General features: G+C 37.4%; 2 protein-coding genes across 4 annotated transcripts in view; both read right to left on the minus strand.

Moving 5' to 3' along the window:
• LOC126703015 (uncharacterized) overlaps positions 1-27517 on the minus strand; it is a 48438-nt gene extending 20921 nt beyond the window's left edge. The window contains exons 1-6 of one of the 3 annotated variants that reach the window (XM_050401904.1): positions 27123-27507; positions 16149-16407; positions 14285-14321; positions 14078-14183; positions 13723-13833; positions 13168-13560 (exon numbers count right to left, since the gene is read on the minus strand). In XM_050401904.1, the coding sequence (XP_050257861.1) occupies positions 13444-13560; positions 13723-13833; positions 14078-14183; positions 14285-14321; positions 16149-16407; positions 27123-27293 (801 nt within the window). In that variant the 5' untranslated portion in view covers positions 27294-27507 and the 3' untranslated portion in view covers positions 13168-13443. Of the gene's footprint in view, positions 1-13167; positions 13561-13722; positions 13834-14077; positions 14184-14284; positions 14322-16148; positions 16408-27122 lie in introns of those variants that run through there. The other 2 variants (XM_050401907.1, XM_050401906.1) reach the window with 2 other exon arrangements.
• Positions 1754-2708, minus strand: LOC126703017 (putative UPF0051 protein ABCI9). Its single transcript, XM_050401909.1, has 3 exons — positions 2558-2708; positions 2336-2440; positions 1754-2220 (listed from the first exon to the last, which is right to left on the minus strand). Exons 1-3 carry the CDS (start codon positions 2588-2590, stop codon positions 2011-2013), a joined length of 348 nt encoding a protein of 115 aa, XP_050257866.1. The 5' UTR covers positions 2591-2708; the 3' UTR covers positions 1754-2010.

Raw genomic sequence — 27517 nt, forward strand, 5'->3', positions numbered from 1 at the left:
AAATGATTAAAGAGAGACCGTTTGTTTTGTTGAAAACAATTTTGGGCGGGTCACTCAGCCCAAATAGTCTGGGCTAGTAAGTTCCATTATCACGACTCATGAGTAGAGGGCTGGACCCTCTTTTCCAAGGCTCATTTCCTTTTTTCTGGGAAGACCTTCTTGGTGGCAATGGCAATTATGGCATGCTATTGTGTGTGTGAGAGTGTGAGTGTTTTTTATTTTTTGGATGATGAGATACAATTGTGTTTTTGCCCAAAAAAAGTCTTCTTCCATTTTGCGGAGTTACATGGGTGTTAGCCAATAAAGCTTTTTGTCACCGAATAAGATACTTGAAATCACATCCTACTTCTAACAAGAATTTGTTGTGTAATCCAAAAACTTAATGGACCTTCTGTAGACCAAAGAAAAAGATATTATGAGTCATTCTACTATGATTTAGTTATCTACTATTGGATTTTGATCGGAAAAATCCACCTACCTCAACTCAAAAAAAGATATTGTGAGTCATTCTACTATGATTTAGTTGTCTACTATTGGATTTTGATAGAAAAATACATCTACCTCAACTCAAAATAGTTTTCATAATAGAAATTATTTCATACACATTTATATTACACCTCTCACAAATAAGAACTAATCTTATATATGGAACTCATAGATAGGACTCACATTCATATGGGAAGAGGGCATAGTACACATGATTCACTAAATAATTTCATCACTCAAAGAAAAATAATTGGAGGGATTTTTATTTTTTGTGTGGAATAGGTAGATAGTGAGGGAGAAAGATAATTGGAGGGTTTTTTTTTTTTTTTTTTTTTTGTTGAGAAATAGGTAAATAGTGGGGGAGGAGAGGTGGAATTTAAACCACCAACATGCGATACCATAAAAAATATTATTACCATTAACCTATCACTTGAATCTCAATCATTTTAGCATTTACCATAATAACAATCGAGCTTGAGCTCTTAATTGTTGGAGTATGATTAATTGAGTTTTTGATTGTTTAGAGTGGTAATTAAAGTAAAATAAAGCTATTGAATATTTGAATGTCATAACTATCATTGCCAAATTTAGTAGCTTGTTCAAGTATAACTGTATAACTGATTTATTTTTCTAACAAATTTAATAATTAAGCCTTTTTCTCTTGATACACAACTAAATTATTTAAAAAGAACATAGTTAATCATGTTGGAAAAAAAAAGGGTTAAGTATTTCGAAATTTCTTCAGTTTTATTAGTTAGATAATTTTATTGATTGGATTTATTTTTTATTTATTTTTCAAGAAATAAACAAACATATAAGGGAGAGGGAAAGAAGTTCAATTCCACTTAAAAGTCGTGGTAACTTTTAAGGAAGAGTGAGATAAATTATACAACACATAACACACACTCTTAATTAATGTGGGATAATTACCCTTTTTTTTTGAGAAACAAACACACAAGAGAGAGGGAAAAGGATTCTAGCACAAAGGTATACTACAACTCCATTCAAAAGCCATAGCAACTTTTAAGGGATCGTTTGAAACTCTAAAGCTGCTTAATTATTGTTATGTTTCTAACATCAATTCACCAAAATCCCATGGAAGTTTCACTGTCTGGTTTCAAAGCTCAATTGAGCTATGTTGAACTGCAACGGACGCAACAATTATCACAATCATAAACCTCATGTAGCAAAAATATTTGAAATCTCAAAGCACAATATCACGTTATCCTTTTTCATTTCCTTCAAAAGGTAAAAATGAATTCAAGTATTAATGATCCATAAAAACGATTATAAGGACTTGCAACTTAATATATAACCAAAGATTTTATTATACGTACAACAAGCAATTTAACTTATAACAAGAAACATTATGTACACAGTAACGGTAGTGATGTTCCTCCAATCGTGTAGTATCAATAGTTGGTCGATATGATACGAGACTTTTACATTCATAAACCTCAGGACCAAAAAGACCTAAAAATCCTCCAACAAACACGAGCTTTTCAACACAAACCTACTTGTTACCTAACCAACAGATCCCTCAAGCTTCAAACTCATTAGTTGATTCACTTCAGAACCAAACTCGTCAGGAAGCTCATTGAAAACGTCCCTGCAAAACCCAGAAATCATGGCTTTCTCATACTCAATTCCCCTCTGCTGAAAGTAAAATAGTTGATCTTCACCAATTTTGGAGGTACTGGCTTCATGTTCAATTTGAGCAGTGGGGTTCATCACCTGTCAAAACATTTTAGAGTATAAGCCACACATAAGGATGAACAGTTTCAACAAGATAAGGTGTAAGAACTTCAACAAGATACTGCAAAACATTTATCTTTCATTAAAGATTTACCAAGGTGATTCGCACCACAGCTTGATTAGCCATTGGTATAGAACTTGTAGTCACAATGATAGCTTGATTTTCTTTGCGATTTCTTTTGTTTCTATCACTCTTTTCCTGGTTACGTGAAAAAAAATACACTAAATGAGTTAATTTTTAAACATTTGCTTCTAAGAAAGATTTTAGAAAAAAATATATTAAAAAGACTATTAATAAAGTTCATTTTATAATCACCTTCCACTTGCGATTATTCCATTTGTTGCACATCTCTTTCCAAATAGTTGGAGTTACATCATCTACGGGATGCTTGTACCATTCATCTCAAGGAATTTTATTTTTTACACATTCTTCTCTAAGGTGCCACATCCAATCAGGATAGCGTCGTTTGACATGCTCATCAAATACCTCCCTCTCAAGAACTAAGTCATCTATCTCAAATTGTGCTTCTTTGTATAACTCATAAAGCAAAGCATATTCAGTTGTTCTTTAGGATATTCTGAAAAAGTTGTCTATGGCCCAGTAATGTTTTGGTGGAACTTTATAGTAATCTCTTGGGGTATTTTCTTTTCTATGAATCTAATAAAATGAAAGAAACACAAAGCATGTAAAATATTACTTATAAATGAAATGTAAGAACAAAAAAATAAATGATTAAAATAACCAAAAAAAGGAAAAAAAGACATTCTGTCATGTATCTCACACTTGAAAAAGTGTTATAAAAATACATATTGTATTGTTTAAACAATAAAAATTGTTATTTTAATATACCTCTTGAATGCACCCAAAGTTTGCAAAAACACTTTGCACTTTCCAAGTGCAAAAAATGCTTTTTAAAACCAAATATATAATATATGCATTTGGGAAACCGAATATAACCTACTTTTTGAGAAACACTACTTTTTGAAATGTGAAGCATCTTTACTTTAACACACCATAACTCTTCAAAACTTTTGCAAAAGTCAACGTGCGTTCATAAATATTACTGTTGAGAGGCTGTCTCCAATTACCAAATTGACCAAATATTTTATTGAAAACCCAATTTTGCCCTTTGATAAATCAAGGTCTATAGCTCACCTCACGGATTCCTCTCATCTCGTCTTCAGAACAAGGCTCTTCGTGCTGTTTCTTCTTCTTCTCTTCTCTATTTTTTTTTTTTTTGATTTATGTCTTACATATCTAATCTCAAAAAACCCTCTTGCTTTGCTTCACATTGGCTGGTAAAAAAAAGAGCTCAAACACAAGGGACTCAAAGCTCAAAAGACAGTCACATATACACAAAACACAAAAGTCTCAAAACACATTGAAACTCACACACACAACAATGGAGTGTACTTGGCCTGAGAGCTTACCTTCTAGCAAGAAAAAAGCAATAGAAGAGCTTGTTCAAGGCCGTGATATAGCAAACCAGCTACGTTCTTTGCTTAATAAGTCAGCTAGAGACAACAACAACAACAACAAGGTAGCCCCGGCTAAAGATCTTGTTTTGAAAATCTTGAAGTCCTTTACTAATATGTGGTGGAGTGTGTGGGGCTTTGTGTGGAGGAAAGTAAAAGAAAAGGAAAATAAGAATATGAGGAAGAAGTGAACGAGTGGATGAGAAAAAAGTGGAAGAAAAAAAGTTTAAAAGAGTTTTTGGGGGACGAAATGGGTAATTAACCATAATTTCCCAACCATTTAGTTAGTAGGTCTGGTTTGCAAAGTATATTACTAAGTAACATCTCGAGTCTTAAAGACTTGATTTTGGACCTATTAATCGAGTCTTTAAGACTCGGTTTTCATGTTTTGATCAAACCTGACCTGGCAGGAGGTCTACATGGCGTCCACGTGGCAATCTGGCTGTGACGTGGTTGAACCACGTGGAAGACCGGGAAACCGAGTCTTAGAGACTCGGTTTCAAATAGGGGTTTTTTTTAAAAAAAATTAATGCCTCACTCTAAAGTATCCACTCTCTCACTCACCGTCTCTCTCACACAGACTAGACCGGTCTCAACCTCTCACTCTCACACTTTAGCACATCTCTCACTCACCCTCTTCTCCCACTCCGTCAAACATTCATCACCTTTGCCGATCACCCTCTTCTCTCACTTAGTCTATTTCACATTCATCACCTAGCACGAAAGATTTGATAAAGCACATCGAGGTGTACAGAGGTTTGATAAAGTCTCCACTCTCACTCATCGAGTTTTGAGTTCCTCAATCTACGCGGTTTCTCAAAACTAAAATAAAAGGTGAGTTGCTTCAAAGTGTGTTTCACTTTCACCGTTTGGTTGCCGGGAAACAATGGGAAAAATCAAAGAAACTTTGGTTTCAATTCGTTTTCAATTCAAAAATTAACAACAACAACGAAAGACTTAGTCCCAAAAAAAAAAAAAAAAACTCTACCAAGAAATTTATTTTATTACAAACTTACTATTTGAACTCAACAGCCAAAACTTACCAATTAATAAGAGAGGAAAAAACTAAAAAGAATTTTTTTTTTTTTTAACAATGCGGATAGTTTGTTGTTCTTAACAATTATTTTTTAGAACCCAACGTTTAAGTAGTTATTTAATACTTTTTTGCAAAGGGCAGCTCTTATTTTTTGGAGGGGCCAACTATCAATTTCAAGGTCTAGTGTCTGAAAAATTTGCAAAATATATATACATTATAAAATTCTTTTTAAAATTTTGGCTAAGTGTAGCTCCGCCCCCATAGAAAGGATATTAACGATGAGGTGAACAGTTTTGAGGACAATGTTTTATCAAGGCCAACAACAATTCAAGAAACAACATAATTTTTTACCTTAAGATTTTCAACCAGTTCCATGATGACAAGTTGACAACAACTCCATATTCAAGCCATATCAATGTCAAGATACATGTATAACTCAATTGAAAAGGATTCTAACTTGTTATTAAAAAAAGGGGTGGGGGGAGAAAAGAAAAGGAGGAAATTAATTATTTTCAAATAAATTAACATCTAAGAAGTATGTTTTTGGAAACAACTGTCATATAAAAATTGTGTATGTGTTTGTTACAAATTGTGCCGTTCTTTCTAGCACCCAAGTATGGATCTCTCTCTCATATTCAAATTTTGGTTTTTGGAATTTTTGTGAATTTGATTAGTATTTCTTGAAATTTTGCGCCAAGATATGGCTCATTTAGAAGCTATGAGTTCCAATAATTAAAAATATGTTTTGTGTATTGGTTTACTTAGTAAGTGTGATGGTAAAGTGCAATTGGTGGATTTGGTTCATGGATGAAGTGCATACTAGGAATAGTATGAATAATGTTGATCTCGATGTACTGTGGACACAATTGAAGTAAATAGTTGTATGACTATAGAGCAAACAAAGGAGCATGCTTGCTAAGTTTTCTTTGTAAACTCATTTGCCAGGGGCTCAACTTCCCATTTCATTACTCATGGCAACATTTGATATTTCTACTACAACAACATTTCTAATGGGAGATTACCAGTACATAATGGAGCTAAAAAGTTTTTATGGCAAAACCAAAATGAAGCAATTACATCACCAAATACAATCAATGATTATAATAATTTCATACTCAAGCAAAAAAAAAAAAAAAAATTAAAGACAAATATCAAAACCAAACAACAGACAACCAACTAGAGAGTGAGACCCTTACCTGACATGAGGATGTGCAATGTGAGTACTGGGATTGTATGAGAGTGAAAGGGGGAGTGAGAGAGGGAAGAATTGATTAAGTGTTGGGATTGTATGAGAGAGAGGGAGTGAACATGTGAAAGGGATCTATGTTTCAGTCAGGCCCGAGAGACCCAGTAAAAAAAAAAAAACCAGATCTATAGGGACCCAGACATGATCAGCCACATGTCCTACATTTTGACCACAATTTAAAAATCGAGTTTCTAAGACTCGGTTTCACTTTTAGCAAACCGAGTCTCTAAGGCTCGATTTCCATGTGGCATCTATGTGGAATATTAGACCATTGAAATCGAGCTTCTGAGGCTCGATATGAAAATCGAGTCTATAAGACTCGATTTCCACGTGGAAAAGGTTCCACGTCAGGGTGGCTCAAAACATGAACACCCAGCCTCTGAGGCTTGGTTTATAAGCCCAAAATCGAGCCTTTTAGGCTCGAGATGCTACTAAGTTATATAGTTTAAAAAAATGGACTACTAACTAGATAGTTAGGAAAACAAAATTAGTTAACCAGATTCCCTGTTTTTGGGTTTGGGTAAAGCAACGTGGAAGAAAACATAGAGACTAAGAACACAGATTATTTCACAATTTTTTTTTACAACTGTGATGTTAATAAAATTTTATTTTACAAAGATTAATTTAAATTAGTATTGTAAAAATATTGGGACATTTTATTATATCTTTAAATTTTTTAAATTAGTACTATTTTTCTATTAAAAAAAATAGTACTATTGACAAAATATTTTTATAATAATTTCATAATAAAATTTACATAGTAGGTTGTTATTAGTTCTCATCTAGACCTATTAGTGACTTTTTTTTTTCCTACCATTAACAACTTGTCATATAGACTTTGTTGTGAAATTTTTGTGAAAATATTATGTCCATAACTTGCATTAAGAGATGTAATTAAAACAAAGAATTCTCTTTATATATACATTGGTTTTTTTGGAAATTTATCTCTCAAACTGCCACTTTTATAAGTGCTAGGCAAACACTCAACTTTTTCAAAAAACATTTTTTAACAGCTTTTATCAAACACTTATCTTTTTCAAAAAACACTTGCACTTTTTAAAACCAAACTCACCCTAATGGCTTTATCTTCTTTTTGGAATAATCAAAACTCTGGTCAACCAAACATACTACTGAAACCAATGAAATCTTGACACGTCAAGACCCTGTTGGATGCTTATAGTTCCTCTCTCCTTGTCCTGGACTCTCTGCATCTGCATGTGTCAGTTGCTCACCCCTCAGCCTCAAGTTCAGGTTCAGGCTTTAGCCTGGCTTTGGCTTACATGAACAGTACTTTTCCTTTTACTTTGTCCTTTTGGTTCATTGCGTTTGCTTTGCTCTCCTTTATTATCATTTCATTCATTGACACTCTTCCATCCAAGTTACAAAAGAGTCAATATTTTTTGCAAAAGCAGCTAAAGTATGAGCTGGTCTATTTCCCTGTCTCCCCACGTGTGTTGATTGGAAAGTACGAAACGCATTAAGTCTAGAGCAAAAACCTGAGACCACGGTAGAGATGGAGACTAGGGCATCAGTGGGGTTCTCCATAGCATGGCAAACCGTAGTGGAATCTGACTCGAAAATGACATCTCTGACGCCAATGTCCCATGCAAAAATATTGGCTTCATCCATTACCTTAGAGCATCCCTATCAGCTCGTGCATAAATTTTTCCATTTTACACAACCAAAACCTACTTTTTCTATTTTACATACTTATTTTTACAAAACACCCACATTAGTTTGTCTGTTATACACGTTTACTCAAATAAAATATTCATTTCCTTAACCCAACCCAACCCGCACAGCCACCATCATCAGCACCATCTCTCTCAAGATCGACGCCTCGAGCCTCCCACTGTGCAACAAGATCGGCACTAGAATCCACACAAGCCAATCACACTAGAATCCCAAAGAAAACCAGTAAAAAAAAGAAAAAAAAAAGAAACAAACCCAGTAAAAAAATTGGATCAAAACCCACGAGATTCTAGGCGATGGACTCGTCTGGCGACTCGGCTTGCTCGACCTCGTTCTTATCGACGGTGGTGGCGATTGGCGGAAGCTAGAGGAAGAAAGATCTCAACCAAAAATGGATCGAAACCCACGAGATTCTAGGCGACGGACCCGTCAGAGAACTCCGATCGTGTTGTAGGCAACGGACTCTTCCAGCGACTGGGCTTCCTCGACCTCATTCTCATCGGCGGAAGCTAGGGGAAGAAAGATTGATGAGATGAGAGAAAGAGAGAGCTGTACGCCTGAGAGAGAGAGGGCGTTGAGAGTCAGTATAGAAAGGAGAGAGAAAAAATTATTAAAAAATTATATACACATGCTACAGTGCCTGTGCAAATATGCACGGGTACTATAGCAACTTGCAAATGTACACGAGTTTACACCCATTGATGTGGGTGTTTTTTTGCTCAAAATGTGTAAAATTAGTGACTTTTTTCCATTTTACACACTTATACACATTTATACATCCACTGATGTGGATGCTCTTAGCTTTTGCTTCCAAGGGATCTAACAGAAGAGGGAGGCGTTTGCCTAGGGCTGCCATGACAGACCCAACGTGGTCCCGAATGATCACACCTACGCCTATCATGCGAGTTGGGAGAAGACTGCAGCATCTACGTTAACCTTGTACTAGGGAAATGCAGGTGGGACCCAATGGCTATCCATGGCTTCTTTGAACTGAGTGGGCCTTAGGTGCAGTGACAGAGCCAGGATTTTGTGTGTGTGTGGGGGGGGGGGGGGGCGACTAGAAAATGAAATTATTAATTTTTTTTTTCTCAAAAGTCTTTGTAGGAGTTTAAGTATTTTATAAGTCTATATAAATCAATATTATTTGTGTATGGTTATATACATATATGATATATTAGGTGATTTATATTTTATATTATAGAACATATACAATTAAACAAAACAACTATATACCATTAAACAAAACAAAAAAGGATCTTCTTAAAAAAAAAAAAAAATTGAAGAGGAGTCACATCACCCACATGGAGAGTAGATAAAATAGTGTTTATTGTGTACCTTTTGAAGTGTCTAATTTTTCACCACACACATGGAGGGCATCCTCTTAGAGTTGGAGAGTAAAAAGCCCAAGGCTTTGGTAATCAGTACTGAAAAACTTGTAGAATAAAACAATAAAAAGCTAATAAGAGAGAGAGAGAGAGAAAGCCAAAAAGGGGAGAAACTGAAAAGATTTTAAAGACCCACCTATCAGCCCAAATGCAAAAAAACTGGTGTTGTTTTCTGAAGTCGATGGAGACAAGCGCACGGAACACAGCCTCCTTCGACCTTAATTTCAAAGTAAGCCAAGTAAATTTTTTGTGAATGAGGAAGAGCAAAAATTGAAACCCCTTTTTGTCTCCTTTATTTTATGAGATAATTGTAAAAATAATTACGTGCTTTTATTGTATAGATATCCTGATAATAATTACTGTATTTGTGTTTTTGAAGTGTTATGTTCACAATATTTTCACAATAAATTTGTCATTTTAGATTTAAGTGGCGGGTAAAAAAGTAATATAAGTGGTAGTTTAAAAACAATAATAACTCATCACTTAGATTTATTGTGAAAAATATTGTGGACATATTATTATTATTATTTTTAAAGAAAATTTAAAAAGGAAAATAATTTTAATAGCAAGATTGGGGGTGGGGGGGGAGCTTATATTGGGAGATTGGTTTCATAGATTTCGGGATCTCATTTATATAAATGTTTTTTTTTTTTTTAAATTTGGGGGGGCCATGTCCCCCTTCAGCCCCAACGTGGCTCCGCCACTGCTTAGGTGAGCAAGCTGATAGTCTTGTAGTGTGGAGTGAGCTCGCCACATGATTTCTTGCGGGGATTGTCGTGCTTCCCCCAAGTGAGTTTTGTTTCAACTAAACCATGCACTCCATGCTATTGTTACGACTAGTTCGATAAGTATGGTGTCCGTGTGTTGCTTGAAGAGCATATACCAGATGAGTTATGCATTAACAGCCAGCGGTTCTAATAATTATGTTTAGAAACCATTCTTGTTATACTTTTTAGTGGTCGTATAAGATATGACAGTTTAAAATTGCACTTTTTATCAAATTTATAAATTGTGGGGTCAATTTTATAAAAAAAAAAATTGTAGAATTACTTTTAAGTCATTTTTTTATTAAGTCAAACTCATATGAGTCCAATTGCATGGTACTTGTTAATATTTGTCATTTTTAAAATCTTATTTCTAAATATTTGATACTTAGGGGCTGTCTGGTAAGGTGTTTTGAGTAACAATTTTCAATATTTAAACAATATTATACACATTTTCGTATACTTTTTTCCTCACATGTATTTTTAAAAAAATACAAATAACGTTATTAGTACAATTACCAAACCGCCCCATAACTTGTCTTGTTATTGCATTACAAGACACAATTTTTTAGTGTACTTTAAATAAAATATCACTACGTGGGAATATATTTGATTGAGGAAATTAATTTGATGGAAGCTCTCTTAAAAGAAGATTGATCTAGCGGATTGATCACAACAATCCCAAGTCCAACTACGATGGCAGTAAGCACTTCAAAAAACTACATTACATACATTTTTACATACTTTTCCACCTACACGTATTTCAAAAAATTATAAATAACATTACTCAAACTCCTCTATCAAACAGGCCCTAAGTTTGTTCAAAAAAAAAAAAAAACTCTAGTTCCACACAAAAATGCGTGAATTGAAGATTGCTTAGCTTACCAATGCTGTTGAAGGGTATTTATACTCTTTTTTGGCATGTGTATAATCCTATGAACCCATCATTGCCTACCTATGATAGGCTAATCCCCCCTTACCAGACTTTGGACACCAAATAGAGACCGGTATTTTACTTGGGAGACAAGCCATATAGTATTTAATGCTAGGGGGGGGGGGGTTAGGTTGGAGATACACTTCATATCGATCATCCGAAGAAATGTTTAGAACGGCGAAGACCTTTTGGTTGGTTGGTACTAGGCCTGTTCAAGATTCTACCGGCACCGACAAAACCGGCCGGCGCCGAACCGATCCGACCGATACAAAGCTTCACCGTAGGTATTCGGAGAGGTGGTCGGCAGCGATTTGGGCATACCGAAGGCGGCCGGTGCGGCGATCGGCGGCCATTTTGCACTCCGACGAGAAACCGCACCGCACCGGTATGTATTTATATTTATATGCTATAATTTATATGTATAGTTACTATTGGCTTTAATATATAGAATGTGTGAAGGTGAGAGCTTGAGAGAGGCAAGGAAGGAAGAAGGAAAAAGAGGAAGAAGGAGAAACGGCGCTGGAGAATGGAGAGAAATAAGAGAGCGTAATAGGAAACGTTGTAGGGTTTGAAAATTTTAACTACAAAATAGCAAAACGACGTCGTTCGAACCTGTTATTAATTTTAATATGAGTCTCAAAACGACGTCGTTTTGGTATCAGATTTAAAAAAAAAAAAAAAAAAAAAAAAAAAAAAAAAAAAAACTTGAAACGATGTCGTTTCAATTCAAACCCTAAATATATTAGTCCCCATCCCCAGTTGTGTTCAGTTGCCCACCTCTCTCTCTCTCTCTCTCTTCTCGTTAGTTTTCCTCACCCAAGCGTCTCTGCCTCTCCTCTCTCTCTCCCCTCACTCCTTAGCCTGTAGCCCTTCGCCACTTGCTGTCACTGTACTCTGCCGCTTGATGCCATTGTTCTTGGAGTTTCACCCTCTCCCCTCCCCTTTTTTGTCCTAGCTAAAGCTCCTCCTTGTAATGCTTTCTGCTCGGATTGTTTATTTTGTTTTCAATAGTTTTGTTTCATCTTTTACGACTCATGTTTAGTTTAGTTTAGTTTATTTTTTTTTAATTTTTTTTTTGTGATTTGAAGTGGGATATTTTTTAGAGAGATTGTGAATTTGTTTGTATTTTGTTTGTTTTCTTTCATGTTTGTTTTTTCTTTGGAATATTGGGGTTCTTTCATGTTTGTTTTCTTTCGTGATTATGTTGTATTTGGATCCTGAGAAAATTGAGGAATTCACCGAACTAACCGCACCAAACCGATATTGTACACCGCACCTCGTGTAGACCGGTTTTACCCCTCCACTGGTTAGGTGCGGTCAAGCACGAGGGAAAACCGCACCCTATAGGTGTGGTGCAAAAAACACTCTCATAACCGGCCGCACCGCACCGTGTACAGGCCTGGTTGGTACTTAAAATGGAGTTACACTTTTGCCTTTGTATTCTCTTCCTATCCCCCACAAAATCCATGATCACTCTCTCTCTCTCTCTCTCTCAACTTTGCATTAAATAAAAAGGTAATTGTTCTTTCACACTCATTGATATGCACCATACAATATGGACACATAAGACATAACATCGACAATTTCACATACAATATCCATATTTAAAGAGTGAAATGAATAATGTGTACAGACGATTTACAATAAAGAGTCTGTGAGAATGAATGCCCGAACAAGAAATTTGAAATATATAGTTTTCAAATTAAAATATTATAATATTTCGACCTTTATTTAATCATTTCTCATTTTTAATTTTCTTGTTCCTCAAAATTTTGTAAACATCTGCTTTGAAACAAAACTATATCTCACATGAAAAAAAGAAAAAGAAATGATACCTTAAACTTACTTTTGGCATAATTTATTTCTTGATGTGTGTGATTGCAGCACAAGAAGACTACATTGGATCCAAAATCAAACATATCATATGCATATACTTGATTATCTTTCAAAAAGTTCTACAATATTTTCATAACAAATTATAGGTGATTAGTTGTTATTGGTTCAAATTTGAACCTTCCATTAAGATTATTTTTTTGCCCCAATCATAACAATCAATAATAACTTTCCTTTTAAGATTTATTGTAAAAATGTTGTCGCTATCTCATTTCTCAAAAGGAAAAAGTGTGTATAAGTTATAACATTTGGGATATTGGCCAACGCAGGTGGAGAAGGAGACATATGGGCCGAGAAGTGAATGTCGAGCCCAGTACTAGAAAGAAGTAGTGAGTAATGAGGATCTCTTCTCACTTCTCAGTAATGGAAAAGGAATGAATGATGGCGATTGTGATGATGCGGAGAGCAAAGAGGCTCACTTGTTGTCCAATCACCCTCACCTTCAGCTTCAGCTTCAGCTGGAATTCTCTCTGTTTCCATTCTGCTGCTAACATCGAAGGTTATGGAAGTCCAATTTTTTTTAAAGAAATGAAACATGTAAGCACAAATGCACAAATCACCAGCCTAACCGGACCTATGTGGATTGGGAATTTCTCAACCCAACAAGTTGAAAAAATCCTCCAACTTGACCCATGCACAGTCTTATATATCCTCATACAAATAGACATAAGTGAAAAGGTACATCAATAATGCACTGGACCAAAGATATGCTAAGAAAGAAGAGCAATTTATCCATTTTATGTTTCTTCTGTTTTTCTCCCAGCTCAGTTGTTTAATTAGCTGTCCTGGGTTGGTACTAATGGCAGTCGGCCTCCGTATATCTCTGGGAGCTGGCTCTCATCAATCTCTTCGAGCAGGGTTGATTTTAAACTTTTGTTCTCTACAAATAATATCTGCACAGTATTGGAAGATAAAAGAGTTAATCAACCATTATGAGATGTATCTGTAAAAGCCCAAGTATTTGTCTGTGAAGTGTGAATGCTCGTATATGTAATGCAGTCTAACAGCATGAATGAAGTTTTCCACTCGATGAAGGTACGAAATCAAAATCTGACCTTCTTCTTGGTATTTTTGTCGATAAAGGGGTATACAATTTTCCATACTGTCATGAATATGTAAGGCGCATGGATGATAAAAACCTTCCCTAATCTTTCTGGGTAGAAATCCTGCCATTACCATAAAGTTAGAAACAGTCTGTCATGAGCCATTTGAATGTAATCGTGTATTTTCATTGCAATGACTTATATGCTTTTATATGCTCACTATGTTTGCAGTCCTAATAATTAACAGAAGTTGTATTTAGCTGTCAAAGATTGAGTTTCACAGCTTCTCTCAATGGGTACTAGATCTTTTATCTGTAGAGTTTGCAAGTTATCATTGTGCTAGAACACAAATGAAATGTAATGTAACCTGCAAAATCGATAGAGCTCCAAGGTATGCACGGATGTCACTATTTGAATATCCCCATCCTTCAATATCGGCAATGAAAACAAATTTCTCTTGTCCTGGGGGCATCCTGATACATCAAGGTTAACCATTTACAGTCTATAATTACAGCAGTGTACTATTGAGTTTCCAATCCAGCTTCACTGTGAATCATGGATAGGATAGAGATACCTTGAACACAATTTGTCGAGACCATAGACTACATAACCTGTACAACAAAAGAGTGCCTTGTATGAGCTAAAAGACTTCAACTTCAACAATACTAGAGTAAAACCAAGTTTTCTGCCTCTTCCCTCTAGTGGAAGGTTTTATAAGCTCAATTATATATGCAGACCAGAATAAAGGAGGTGATTAATCAAGACATATTTTGACTTGACTTTTTGTTTCAATCCACTTGGATAATCCATCCATCATTTTTGCTGTAAACTGAAACTGCTAGTAAAGTTCTCTCATTCTCTTATAACTATTACTTTGAATTTTTACATTTCATAGAGAAATTGAACGAATAAATTATAAAGGAATGGATACAAATGAAATTTATTTAAATAATGGAAAAGAAAAGAAAAGAAAAGAACGTAATGAAATTAAGTTATCTTGTTTGGATATTTTCAAGAGTAATTCTTGATATACAAAAATTTTTACAAATTTTTTTATAAATTGCTGATGTGATTAGTGGTTATTGGTAAATAAAAAAGTGTTGGTGACAATTTTTATAGTCACAAACTATTTTACAACATTTTTCTAAGGTTTGATGGTTAAAATGCTGTAAAATAGTTTGTGATTGTATAAAATACAAGCTTTGCCATAGTATAAAATATAAGCTTTGCCATCAATAATGGAATGACAAGGAATGGAATGTAAAATTACGTTACAGTGGTCATTTTTTTAAGACAAAGTTTAACTATAAAATTGGTTGTAGCCTAAGACTACAACTTTACTCAATAAAATAAATTTTACTACACATTTTGAAAATCTAACTATTGAATTGCATGTTCTTTATGCTCTTAATACACATGTCAAATTTTGTGTTAATCAAATATTATTTACTATATGATCTATAAGTTTATATTTTATTCATAATTTTAAACTACAAAAACTTCCAATTTAAACAATTTATTGATGGCAAAGCAATTGATCTTTAATTTTCTAGAAATTTTGCAAATATGGAAGATATAAGAAGAAAATGCAATCTAATAGTGGATTAGTCAAAATTCACTTCTAATAAAAAAATATTGAGTAAGGTTGTAACTTTATACTACAATCAATTTTGTAGCCAAATTTTGTCCTTTTTTTTGGGTAATTGTTTGTGTATATAGAAAGTTTGTTTATTTAGAAATATATTAATTTATAAATTAATACACCTACTATGGAATATCTATTACAACCATTTTAGAGATGAATTGTTATTCTTTATTTTAAAGAATAATGATTCATAAAGAATGACTATTTATTATAATAAAAACATAATCAAACTATTGAATAGTTAAACCATATGAACAACTATTACATTACAGTACTTATTTTAGTTTACCAAACATATCCTAAATAATGGACTGACAAGGAATGGAACATAAATATTTTTTTTTTTAGAATAAAAAAAGAAGAAGATTTATTATACTTCAAATTTGATTTTTAAAAAGAAAGATTTATTATACTTCCATTTATTATACCCTAAATAATTTTTTTTTAAGAGTGACATTAGAAGAAATGGAGTGGAATCATCTATAACAAAAGTATTATTATACTCGCATTTTAAAATAAAATGTTAAACGTATAAGGGTATTTTAGGAATTTTAGTGAAAATGTCACTAAATCTAATTCATTTCCTTTAATTTAAACTCCTAAAAAAGAAAATAGTCTTTTCATTTCCTACATTAAAACTCTTAAACAAGAAATTAGAAAAAAATATCTAAAATTATTCTTTTCATTCTATTCATTTTTTTTTTTCCATTTCTTCCTCCAAAACGAAGTGTTAAGCTCCAAAGAAATTTTAACCTTTGTGTGAATACTTAACAAGAGAGGGAAAATAACATACGCTTGAATTCTTCTATTCCCCCTTCGATTTGAAAATGTCTAGCACTAAAGACCACTGCTATGGGTCTTCCTGTCTTGTCAAATCCTTGAATAAACATCTTGTTTTGTGCAATTTCATGTGGAAGCTCTGATGCAGAAATTGAACCATTTGGAACAAAGGTTTGCCTCCATTTCAAGTACTTGAGGAATAAGGCAGAAGCCTTCTCCACATTCAAATCACGAGCACGAAGGAATCTTCTAATCATCAGATCATCTACTTCCTGCTTGTTAAAACACCACATATCAAAATATCAGCAGTGGAAATGAAATTTAGGTGTCGCCATGTCTTCCACACTAAAACTAGTTAATCAATATATTTATGTATATGCCTGAAAAAAAGATTAGTGCAGGCAACTGATCTGTGAAAATAATATGGGTGACGAACGATTGTATTTCTAAACAAGGTAAACTTAATGTAAATGGTATTTTAAGCATTTGAAAAATAGTGAATTTAATTACTTAATTATAATTTTAACACTTCCTTTAATAACTGGAGCCTAACACATAAGATTTTTATTATTTAAAATGTGAAGTAGAGTAAAGACAAAGATTGATCTCATGATAATTCATTTTTAACATTTATGATGGCTGAGGAGGAAGCTTTCATCTCGAAAAATTCTTGAAGGTGAGGCACTAGAGTTCGTTTGTCGTTTGGGAATAGCTTATTTAGTTGAAACTAAAATTTTTTTTTGTAGGAAGTACCATAGATAAAGCTAATAGTTAGCTGAAATAGTACAATGAGACCCATAAATAATACCAAAAAATAAGCTCAAAAGTAAAATAAGTGTATGTTTGGATTGCATTGAAAATAGCAGACATGCGCGTCTGTGTTTTTTTGTGTGGGTCCCGTGCACTGTTCATGGGACCCACAAGTACAAATTTTAGCAAATTTTTCTTTAAAATTGGTCCTATGGCACTATTTACACATTTAAAAATTATATTACTATATTATTTTCAATTTTCAACAATAAGCGGTATCCAAACAGATCCTAAATTGACTTTTTTAGCAATCCCAAATGCTTGGGAGCTGATGAAACTTTTAGCTTCATTTTGGTACTGTAGAGTCTCAATTTGAGGCCCAAGCCCAAATTGTATGGAGTCTCTGTCCAATGAGCCAAATACAATGAATTTATAGAGAATGGGTCAAAGAACTAGGTCCTAATGAATTGGACAACGGCTAGTATTGAATTGTATGGCAATCAAACACAAATAAAGGATGCTGATATCAATAAACATTCAATCCAAGGAGGTTAAATCTGTATATAATGATCGCTCTAGAATATGAGAATGGTTCAGATTGCTATACTATTTTTCTCTCTCCTTTCCGATCCCCCTCTCATGGAGGGTCTCTCACATTATATAGCCCCTATTGAGCCATCTTGATTCTACACTTGTTGATCATCTGAGTCCCTACTCGAGTGCTCATCCCGTCAGACACCCCTTTCAGCCTTCTGTGAGTTGTGGTAGCCAAGACAGCACTGTTCAGAGGTCTTCTCCACATAAATGCGGCCAGAAAAGTAGTTGCAATGTATTTAATTCGGTGGTAGCAGCTTTTCCTTTGATATTTTATGTTTCTTTCTTTCTTGTATGTTTATGAGGCACATTTCTATCGCTAAAGCCTTATGGAGGGTCCCTCTAATTGATAGAGTATGCTCCTGAGCTTCATTCATCGCATCCGAGGAGGAATGCCTCCTCAGATCATCTTCCTTTCATTCCCTGCTTATGAGACATTAACTGGGGATCCCTTAACAACTATTTACCTCTCTTCGGACTTGTCAATTGTCTTAGGTGAAGCCTAAAGCCCAATATATGATTTTGGGCCCTTACCACTACTCTTCTGAGCTTGATGCTAGGATTGTGATTTATTCATATGCATGCGTTCGATCACTCTGTTATTGTCATGCAGCTTACTTAGCAGGTTTACGTGGCTGAAGAGTGGGTCAGGAACGCTCGGGATGAAGTCAGAGCTGAGACTAACTCTCGCCTTGAAGTTGAGAAGACCCTTGGGGCTCTTAAAGAAGAACACGCTTAACTGGCTGAGAAATTAAAGGAGGCGGATAAGGCTCGCCAAAGCTCTGAGGCCGGCCTAAAGACTACGGAGAGGCAAATAGAGGATCAGCGCTAGAAATTGCATTTCACTGAGATAAACTTGGCCACTAAGAAGCAGTTTGTTTTGGATCTTAAAGCAAAGCTGCAGAAGACCAAGGATGCTGCTCAGGTGGCCAGGGACGCCGTTGAGGCCGCAGTGAAGGCAGCCTCCAAGCGTGGGGTGATGGATTTGGAGAAACGACTAACAGAGGAGGTAGTCGTAGTTTGCAGGGATTATTGTACCAAGTCATAGGGAGTGGCGATGGACCGGGCGGGAGCCCTTGCAGACTTCGAGCTAAGGAGGGCCGAAAACGTCTTCTTCCCCGAGGATATTCGGGAAATCCTCGAGTCGAACCCTCTTTCTGAGCAGCTCCTTCCTACCCTGGCCCCCCTTCCTGATGCCGAAGTTCTTGAGGGGGCGGGTGTGGGTAAGGAAGCTCAACCTCCAATGAAGGATAAGCCTTCTGAGGACTCCCTCACAATCAGGGATGTGCTCTCCTAGGCCAAGGACGCGGAGTCTAAGCACAAAGCTGATGGTGTTCCTTCCGAGGTTGCCGATCTTGAGAAGGGTCCTTCCAAGGATAAGGCCTAGAATTCTAGACATAGGGTTTTCTTTTGTAGCTTTTTTTTTTTTTTTAGCTTTCCTTTCTCGTGGCTTCTGCCACTGCTTGTAGTGTAATTTCCTTCAAATTAATGAATGAACTTTCCTTCTACTCCTTGTGTCTCTGTTTTTATTGCTTTTATTTTTATTACTATTACAAATGAGCTTGAACTGTTGTTGCTCTATTTCCAATAGTAATTCATTATTGGCATTTCAAGAAATCTAACTAAGCATCAACAAGATAGAGTTATTTTACATTTATGATACGAATTAATTCTTACATAGTGAATGTTGAATCTGAAGGGAGTAAGTAATATACCTTGTTACTCGCGTTCTGTTTAACATTTATGAAGGTGTTCTTTGAGTGTCAAAAGCAGTTAATTTCCCCTTAGCCTAGGGTCCGAGGATCCATGCAGGACTTAGGTTTTGTTTAATACTTGAAAGGATGGCAAAAGTAATTAATTTCCCCTAAGCCTGTGGTCTGAGGGTCCATACAGGGCTTAGGTTCTGTTTAATACTTGAAAATAAGCCGAAAGTAATTAATTTCCCCTATGCCTGTGGTCCGAGGGTCCATGCAGGGCTTAAGTTCTATTTAATATTTGAAAGGATGAAAAAAGTAATTAATTTCCCCTAAGCCTGTGGTCCGAGGGTCCATGCAAGGCTTAGGGTCTGTTTAATACTTGAAAAGAAGTCGAAAGTAATTAATTTCCCCTATGCTTGTGGTCCGAGGGTCCATGCAGGACTTAGGTTCTGTTTAATATTTGAAAGGATGACAAAAGTAATTAATTTCCCCTAAGCCTATGGTCCGAGGGTCCATACAGGGCTTAGGTTCTATTTAATACTTGAAAAGAAGCCAAAAGTAATTAATTTCCCCTAAGCCTATGGTCCGAGGGTCCATGTAAGGCTTAAGTTCTGTTTAATACTTGAGTAAATGTCAAAAGTTATTAATTTTTCCTAAGCTTGTGGTCCAAGGAGCCATGCAGGACTTAGGTTCTGTTTAATACTTGAGTAAATTGAGAGACAAGAAGCACGAGGCCGTTATACAACAAAAGAACTTATTGAGAAAGGAAATTTTCATTAATAATAGTACATTTTCAGGTTGTTTACATTCCAAGAGCGTGATATTACATGTTCATCTAAATCTTCTAGAAAATATGCCCCAATACTAGCCACTGAGGTGATGCGATATGGTCCTTCTCAATTTGGTCCCAGCTTTCCCCGTGCTGGATCTTTTGCAGTGCCTAGAACTTTCCTTAACACTAAGTCCTCAGGCACTAGTGGCCTTGGCTTTACTTTGGCATCATAACCTCGCTTAAATTTGTGTTGGTAATACGCCAGTTGGACCATTGCCCTTTCTTTTCTTTCTTCAATAAGGTTTAAACTTTCTCTAGCAGCTCATTGTTGCCGTTCGGACAGAATGAGCTGGTTTTTAGTGTTGGAAAGCTCGTTTCTAGAAGAATGACAGTCTCGACCCCATAAGTCATTGAAAAGGGGGTCTCTCCTGTTGACCTGCAGGGTTTGGTTCGATACGTCCACAGGACATGTGGCAATTTTTCCACCCATCTTCCCTTCACGTCATCTAACCTCTTCTTAAGTCTGTTCACTATGACCTTGTTAACAGCCTCGGCTTGCCCATTCCCCTGGGGTAGGCTGGGGTAGAATATCTATTCGTAATTCTCAATTCGCAACAGTACCTCCTGAAGGCCTTACTATCGAACTGAAGACAATTGTTCGCGATGAGGGAGTGAGGGACCCCGAATCGGGTAATAATGTTTTTCCAGACGAACTTTTTGACGTCCACATCTCTGACGTTTGCTAAAAGTTCAGCTTCAACCTATTTAGTAAAGTAGTCAGTGCCGACGAGTAGATACCTTTTGTTCCCTACTGCCTTGGGAAAGGGCCCGACAATATCCAAGCCCCACTGAGCGAATGGCCAAGGGCTGGACAGTGGATTGAGGATCCCTCTTGGTTGATGTATGTTTGGCGCAAATCTCTGACACTGGTCACACTTCTTCACGTATTCGTGTGTTTCTTTTTCCATGTTTGGCCACCAGTAGCCTTGGGTGATGGCCCTATGAGATAAGGACTTGCCTCTTGTATGGCTTCTACAAATCCTTTCGTGTAATTCCTCCAGGATTAGTTCTGAGGCCTCAGGGTGTACGCAGAGCAAGTATGGTCCAGAAAAGGAATATTTATACAGCTTCTAGTCCTCAGATAGCCAGAACCGAGAAGCGTTTCTCCGTATCTTGTTAGCCTCGGTTTTCTCTTCGGGCAAGATGTTTTCCTTTAGAAATAGTACTAGAGGGTCCATCCAGCTAGGTCTCACTCTGACATGGTGGACATAGATCACTTTTCTCTTCGTCACTGAGGGTTTGTATAAATCTTCCACAAGAATAACCTGGGGAAAACTTTGAGCCGAGGAGGTGGCAAGCGTGGCCAAGGAGTTGGTATGTGTGTTTCCACTTCTAGGGATATGCAGTAAGCTAAAAAAATTGAAACGTGATTGTAGGCATTTAGCTTGGTCTAAGTATTCTTGCATTCTTTCGTCTTTTACTTCTAACTCCCCATTTACTTGGCCAATGACCAGTCTTGAGTCCGAGAACATGTTTATTGCTTTTCCGCCCAGTTTCTGAACCATGGACATCCCCTCCAATAAGGCTTCGTATTCAGCCTCATTATTCGTGGCCGAGAAGTCTAGTCTTAGTGATTTTTTGATGGTAATCCTTTCAGGGGAAATCAGGACTAGCCCCACTCTAGAGCCCCTTTGGTTTGCCACGCCAACAACATATACTCTCCAACATGTGGGCCCTTGCAGAGAGATTGCGTCAACTGATTTTTCATCCATGTCTTGCGTCCCTGCTTCTTCTTCTAAAGAGGGTTCAGTGAATTTAACCACCAGATTTGCGAGGACTTAGCCCTTGACAGAGGTACGAGGCATGTACTTGATGTCAAAAGCCCCTAGAATCGTACCCCACTTAGCAATTCTCTCTGTATAATCAGTACTCCGAAGTATGGACCTGAGCGGTAGCTGGGTTAGAACGATAACTGTGTGTGCCTGGAAGTAATGGGGAAGCTTTCGTGTAGCTTGAACCACCGCTAGGATGGCCTTTTCTAGGGGTAATTAGCGGATCTCAGCTTCATGTAATGATTTGATCACGTAATATACTGGTCATTGTACACCGTTGTCCACTCATATTAGCATTAGGCTTACTGCATGAAGGGTCACAGCGATGTAGGCGAACAAGACTTCATCGACCTCGGAACTGGACATGATGGGTGGCTGAGATAAATATTCTTTAAGTTGCTGGAAGGCCAAAGCACATTCCTAGGTCCACTCAAATCCCTTCCATTTATTCATCAAGAGGAAGAAGGGTCTGCACCTGTTTGCTGACCGAGAAATAAAACGGTTTAAGGCAGCAATCATGCTGGTAAATTTTTGGACCTCCTTGGGATTCCGAAGTGGCTGTAAGCTGTTGACAGCTCTGATTTGATCGGGACTGACCTCGATCCCCCTGTGGGTCACAATGTAGTCCAAGAATTTTCCTGATCTTACCCCAAATGAACATTTGGACGCATTGAGACGCAGCTTGTGTCTCCTCAGAATTTCAAAAATGTCCTCGAGGTCTTTCACGTGCTCGGACACCACCTTACTCTTTACCACCATGTCATCTATATAGACTTCAATGCTCTTACCTAGCTGCGACTCAAACATTTTGGTCATCATTCTCTGGTAGGTGGACCCTGCGTTTTTCAAACCAAAAGGCATCACCTTGTAATGGGAGTTTCCAATGGAAGTGACAAAAGCTGTCTTTTCTTGGTCGTCTGCGGCCAGTGATATTTGATGATATCCTTGAAAGACATCCAAGAAGCTCATCCGAGGATGGCCCGTAGTCGCGTTTACCAACTGATCTATCCAAGGCATAGGGAACGGATCTTTTGGGCAGGCTTTATTCAGATCCGTGAAGTCTACACAAACTCGCCATTGTCCGCTCTTTTTCTTTACCACTACAGTATTGGCCAACCACTCGGGGTAAAAAACTTCCTTGATAGCCCCTGCTTTTTTAAGCTTCATCACCTCGTCCTTAACAGCGTTAGCATGCTCTTTCGACAAGCGCCGAGGTGGTTGCTTTTTGGGAGTAACGGATGGGTTACCATTTAGGTGGTGGCAGATGAAGCTCGGATCAACCCCTAGGGCCTCGTAGGCGTCCCACGCAAACACGTCCATGTTTTCTCTGAGAAAACCAATTAGCTCTTCTTTCTCTTGGGGAGGTAGTTCTGAGCCGACTTGAAAGAACTTTTCTGGATCAACGCCAACAGCTACCTTTTCTAGATCTTCGCATTTTGCCTCCTCGGTTGATTCATTACCGGGCAATGTCGGGGTGGCTGATTGCTATAAGCCCCTTCCAGTAAAGGCTGAGGGCTCAGCATTGGGTTGGCGTGAGATGGCAACCACCATGCACTGTCTGGCCATGGTCTGATTCCCCACAATCTCTTTAACTTGGCCCTCCGACAGGTACTTCACCTTTTAGTGCAGGGTAGAAGAGACAGCCCTTAGAGCATGAAGCAAGGTCTAGCCATAATTGCTATGTAGGGTAAATAAGCGTCAATTACAATGAAATCCACATCCACCACGTCCAAACCGGTTTGTATGGGCAGTCTAATCTGGCCCCTTGGAGTAACAGTAATTCCCTCGAAACTTACCAGAAGGGAATTGTACGCCGTTAGGTCCTTGGGTTTTAAGTTCAGCCCCTTGTATAGGTCGGGGTACATTATTTCCACAGCACTGTCCTGATCTACCAACACTCTTTTCACATCATATCCTCCAATCCTGAGTGTGACTACTAGATCATCGTTATGGGGTTGGATGGTTCCTATCTTATCTTCGTCTGAGAAGCCCAACACTGGTGAGGCTTCCTTCTTGGCCTTTTTGGACTCTCGATCGTCATCCTCGGTGGAAAGCCGGGCCACGGACATTACTCTGGAAGGACAAGAGCCGGTCTTTCCCAGAGCAGCAAGAATAGCATTTATCGTGCCTATAGGAGGTCTTAAGGAGGTATCTCTTCGGGATTCAGGATTCGCCTGTCCTTGTTGACCATTAGAATGATGTAGGAGATGCTTTAATTTTCCCTCTCGGACCAGCTGGTTCAAGTGGTTTCTCAAGTTCCTGCAGTCTTGGGTGGTGTGCCCCGGTTCTTGGTGGTATTGGCAATACAGGTTTTGGTTGCGCTTCATGGGGTCTCCTGCCATCTTATTTGACCATTTGAAGAATGACTCGTTCTTGATTTTCTCCAAAACCTGATGTATCGGATCTCGGAACACAGCATTAACTGTCTGCGCGTCGGTAGATCCGGATTGCCCTACAAAGTCTCTCCTCGGTCGGTTGTTGTTGTTAAATCGGTCCGACTTGAAGTCCCTCCTCTCCTGAGGGACAACCTTCTCTTTACCTTTTTCTAACTGCTGGTCTTCTTCAACCTTTTCATACTTATCGATCTGGTCCATGAGTTGGTGCAGGCTGGTGACAGGCTTTCTTGTTAGGGATTTTCTTAAACCATGCTTAGTTGGGAGGCCGCTCTTGAAAGTGCTGATGGCGACGTCGTCATAGTTACCCTCTATCTCATTGTACATCTCCCAGTACCTATTTGAGTAGGCTTTCAGGGTCTCCACTTCTCGCATGGACAAAGACAGTAGAAAATCCAAGGGCCGAGAAACCCTGTTACTCGTGATGAAGCGAGAGCCAAAGGCTTGAGTCAACTGCTTAAAGGAACCTACGGAATTTGGCCTGAGGCCATCAAACCATCTCATCGCCACTGGTCCTAAGCTGGACGGAAATACTTTGCACATCAAAGTCTCGTCTTTGGAATAGATGGTCATCCTTTGGTTAAACTGGCTTACGTGCTCTACTGGGTCCGTTCAACCGTTGTACATAGTGAAAGTAGGTTGATGGAATCGCCGAGGGAGCTTAGCCCTTTCTATCTTGTGTCTGCGTTTATGGTGGTGCTCTTCCTCATAAGAAAATGTCTCACTTGGTGGAGTTCTTAACCTTTACCTATAATTGTCGTCTCCTTCATCACCAGTATCTGAACTGGAAGGGGAACGCTTTCGTTGCACACGACGTAGTTTCTTTTTTAAGTTGTCAATCTCCTGCGGTAGGGCTTTGTTATCGTCCTGCTTTTGGGATACATGACTTCTCACCCTAGAATGACTTCTGCTTGTATGGGTAGTACGTACACTACCCTCTCGATGTTTGTCCCGATCTCTTTCCCGTTCAAGGTTAAGAAAATTGTCCTGCCGTTGAGAACCTGTAGGCTCTGTTTGGTGTGGACCTGCTTGGTGTGGACTTGATCCCATCATGTTTAACCGTTGCACTCGTTGAGGCACAAGTTCTTCCCACAGATTGCGTTAATTGCATAGTCTCAATTTGAGCCCAAGCCCAAATTGTATGGAGTCTCGGTCCAATGAGCCCAATACAATGAATTTGTAGAGAATGGGTTAAAGAACTAGGTCTTAATGAGTTGGACAACGGCTAGTATTGAATTGCATGGCGATCAAACACAAATAAAAGATGCTGATATCAATAAACATTCAGTCCGAGGAGGTTAAATTTGTATATAATGATCGCTCTAGAATATGAAAATGGTTCAGATTGCTATACTATTTTTTTTCTCTCCTTTCTGATCCCCCTCTCATGGAGGGTCTCTAACATTATATAGCCCATTTTGAGCCATCTTAATCCTACACTTGTTGATCATCTGAGTTTCTACTCGAGTGTCCGTCCCATCAGACACCCCTTTCAGCCTTCTGTGAGTTGTGATAGCTAAGGCAGCATTGTTCAGAGGTCTTCTTCACATAAATGCGGCCAGAAAAGTAGCTGCAATGCATTTAATGCGGTGGTAGTAGCTTTTCCTTAGATATTTTGTGTTTCCTTCTTTCTCGTATGTTTACGAGGCACATTCCTATCGCCAAAGCCTTATGGAGGGTCCCTCTAATTGATAGAGTATGCTCCTGAGCTTCATCTTCCTTTCATTCCCTGCTTATGAGACATTAACTAGGGATCCCTTAACAACTATTTACCTCTCCTCGGATTTGTCAATTGTCCTGGGTGAAGCCTAAATCCCAATATATGATTTTGGCCCCTTACCCCTACAAGTACTATTCATGGGTTCCGTTGCACTTTTTAGTACTATTTATGAGTGTTATTATATTATTCAACTAGCTTTTAACCTCCTCCTTTTTTCTTTTTTCTTTTTTAACACTTTCAACAAAAAGTTTCTGTTCTCAAATGGATCTTTAATGTGCTCTGTTGCTCCACTTCGGTGCCACATTAGTCTATTGCCTCACTTATGGGGAAGTAGTTTTGCATCCTTTTCTTTATTAAAGGTCTCACATGTATTGAGATTGGCTAATTCTTGGACTCACTTTGCCTAAGACCTCTTTTTGTAAGGGCCATTATTATGGATGGAGATTCTAATTAAATAATGGGTGCTTTTAATGGATACTTTTAGGGCATTTGTTAATAGACAATTTTAGGAATGTTTAGATATTATTTTTATGGGAAATATAAAAAATAGTAAAAAAAAAAATCAATTTTTTTTCCTTTTTTCCATAAAATGTATCTTAAAATATTTCCTAAATTAATACGATTAGGATATCCGTTAACTAATTGGTGTTAAAAGTAAAGATCAAATTTGCTTAGAGTCTTCACACAATCACACCTACGGTCAGGGGACAGGAGTCATGCCTAAAAAGAAGCACAAATAATTTATATTATGGTAGATTTCAATTAACTCAACTAGTTAAATTTCTTGTTAAAAAAAAAAAATCAATTGGTATTTAGATGTAATGATAAAGAGGATATTATAGGTTGAAATTATCTCTCGCAAGAAAGATTATATTATGGAAAATGCTAAAGCCAACGTAGCAATAGCATTACTCGTTATGTTATACGGCTAGCCTGGCCCGGCCGTGCAGTCGCTGGAGAGCAATTAGTAGAGTGGCTGACGTTCTAGCTGATCCATCATCGATCCAGGCCATTGTGTTGAGAATATGTAATCAATATTGGTATAGCAGTTTTAATTATGGACAGCGCCTAGGACTAGGAGTATTATCCTTGTCATTGCATTTTGAGAGTATAAATCTTCTTACCAATAAGTTGAAATATAAATTTTGCATGAAAATAAAACTGTAAAAACAAAACACATGCAAAATTAAAGAAACGACATAGCTAGGAATTAAAGAAGATTATGGCACCTTGGAGGAGGGATCCTGGGTTTCCACAAAGGATCTCATAAGTCGAATTCTGGTCAGCTCAATCTCATTATTGCTTTTCAAGCCGTTGCCTTCATCATGATATCTTCCTCCTGCTTCTTCTAATTCTGTGCTTTCTCGAGACTCACTTTTGTTGGAGTTCATCATCATCATGTACTTCAACTTCCTGCCTTCTCTCTTCTTCGTTCTTTATTCTCTGATTTCTCACTACACTAGTTCTCTCAACACATTCTGAGATTGATGACTAACAACAAACAGCTTTAAAATGAGAGGCAATTAAGCTGAACAGTAGTAATGGGGTTCTAGTGCTACATAAACAGTTAGCTGCCTATACCAAAACCATAACGAATCAAAAAGTACGGATTTTTATCGATTAT

The sequence above is a fragment of the Quercus robur genome, chromosome 10, assembly GCF_932294415.1.
Source record: "Quercus robur chromosome 10, dhQueRobu3.1, whole genome shotgun sequence".
Lineage (NCBI taxonomy): Eukaryota > Viridiplantae > Streptophyta > Magnoliopsida > Fagales > Fagaceae > Quercus > Quercus robur.

What these genes read in the sequence shown, in the direction of transcription:
- LOC126703017 (XM_050401909.1), bottom strand. Translation starts at nt 2,590, where the DNA reads ATGTGCAACAAATGGAATAATCGCAAGTGGAAG. An exon ending in GGAATAATCGCAAGTGGAAG is followed by an intron (nt 2,441 to 2,557) that starts GTGATTATAAAA and finishes TCACGTAACCAG; the next exon opens with GAAAAGAGTGATAGAAACAA. An exon ending in CTGTGGTGCGAATCACCTTG is followed by an intron (nt 2,221 to 2,335) that starts GTAAATCTTTAA and finishes ATGTTTTGACAG; the next exon opens with GTGATGAACCCCACTGCTCA.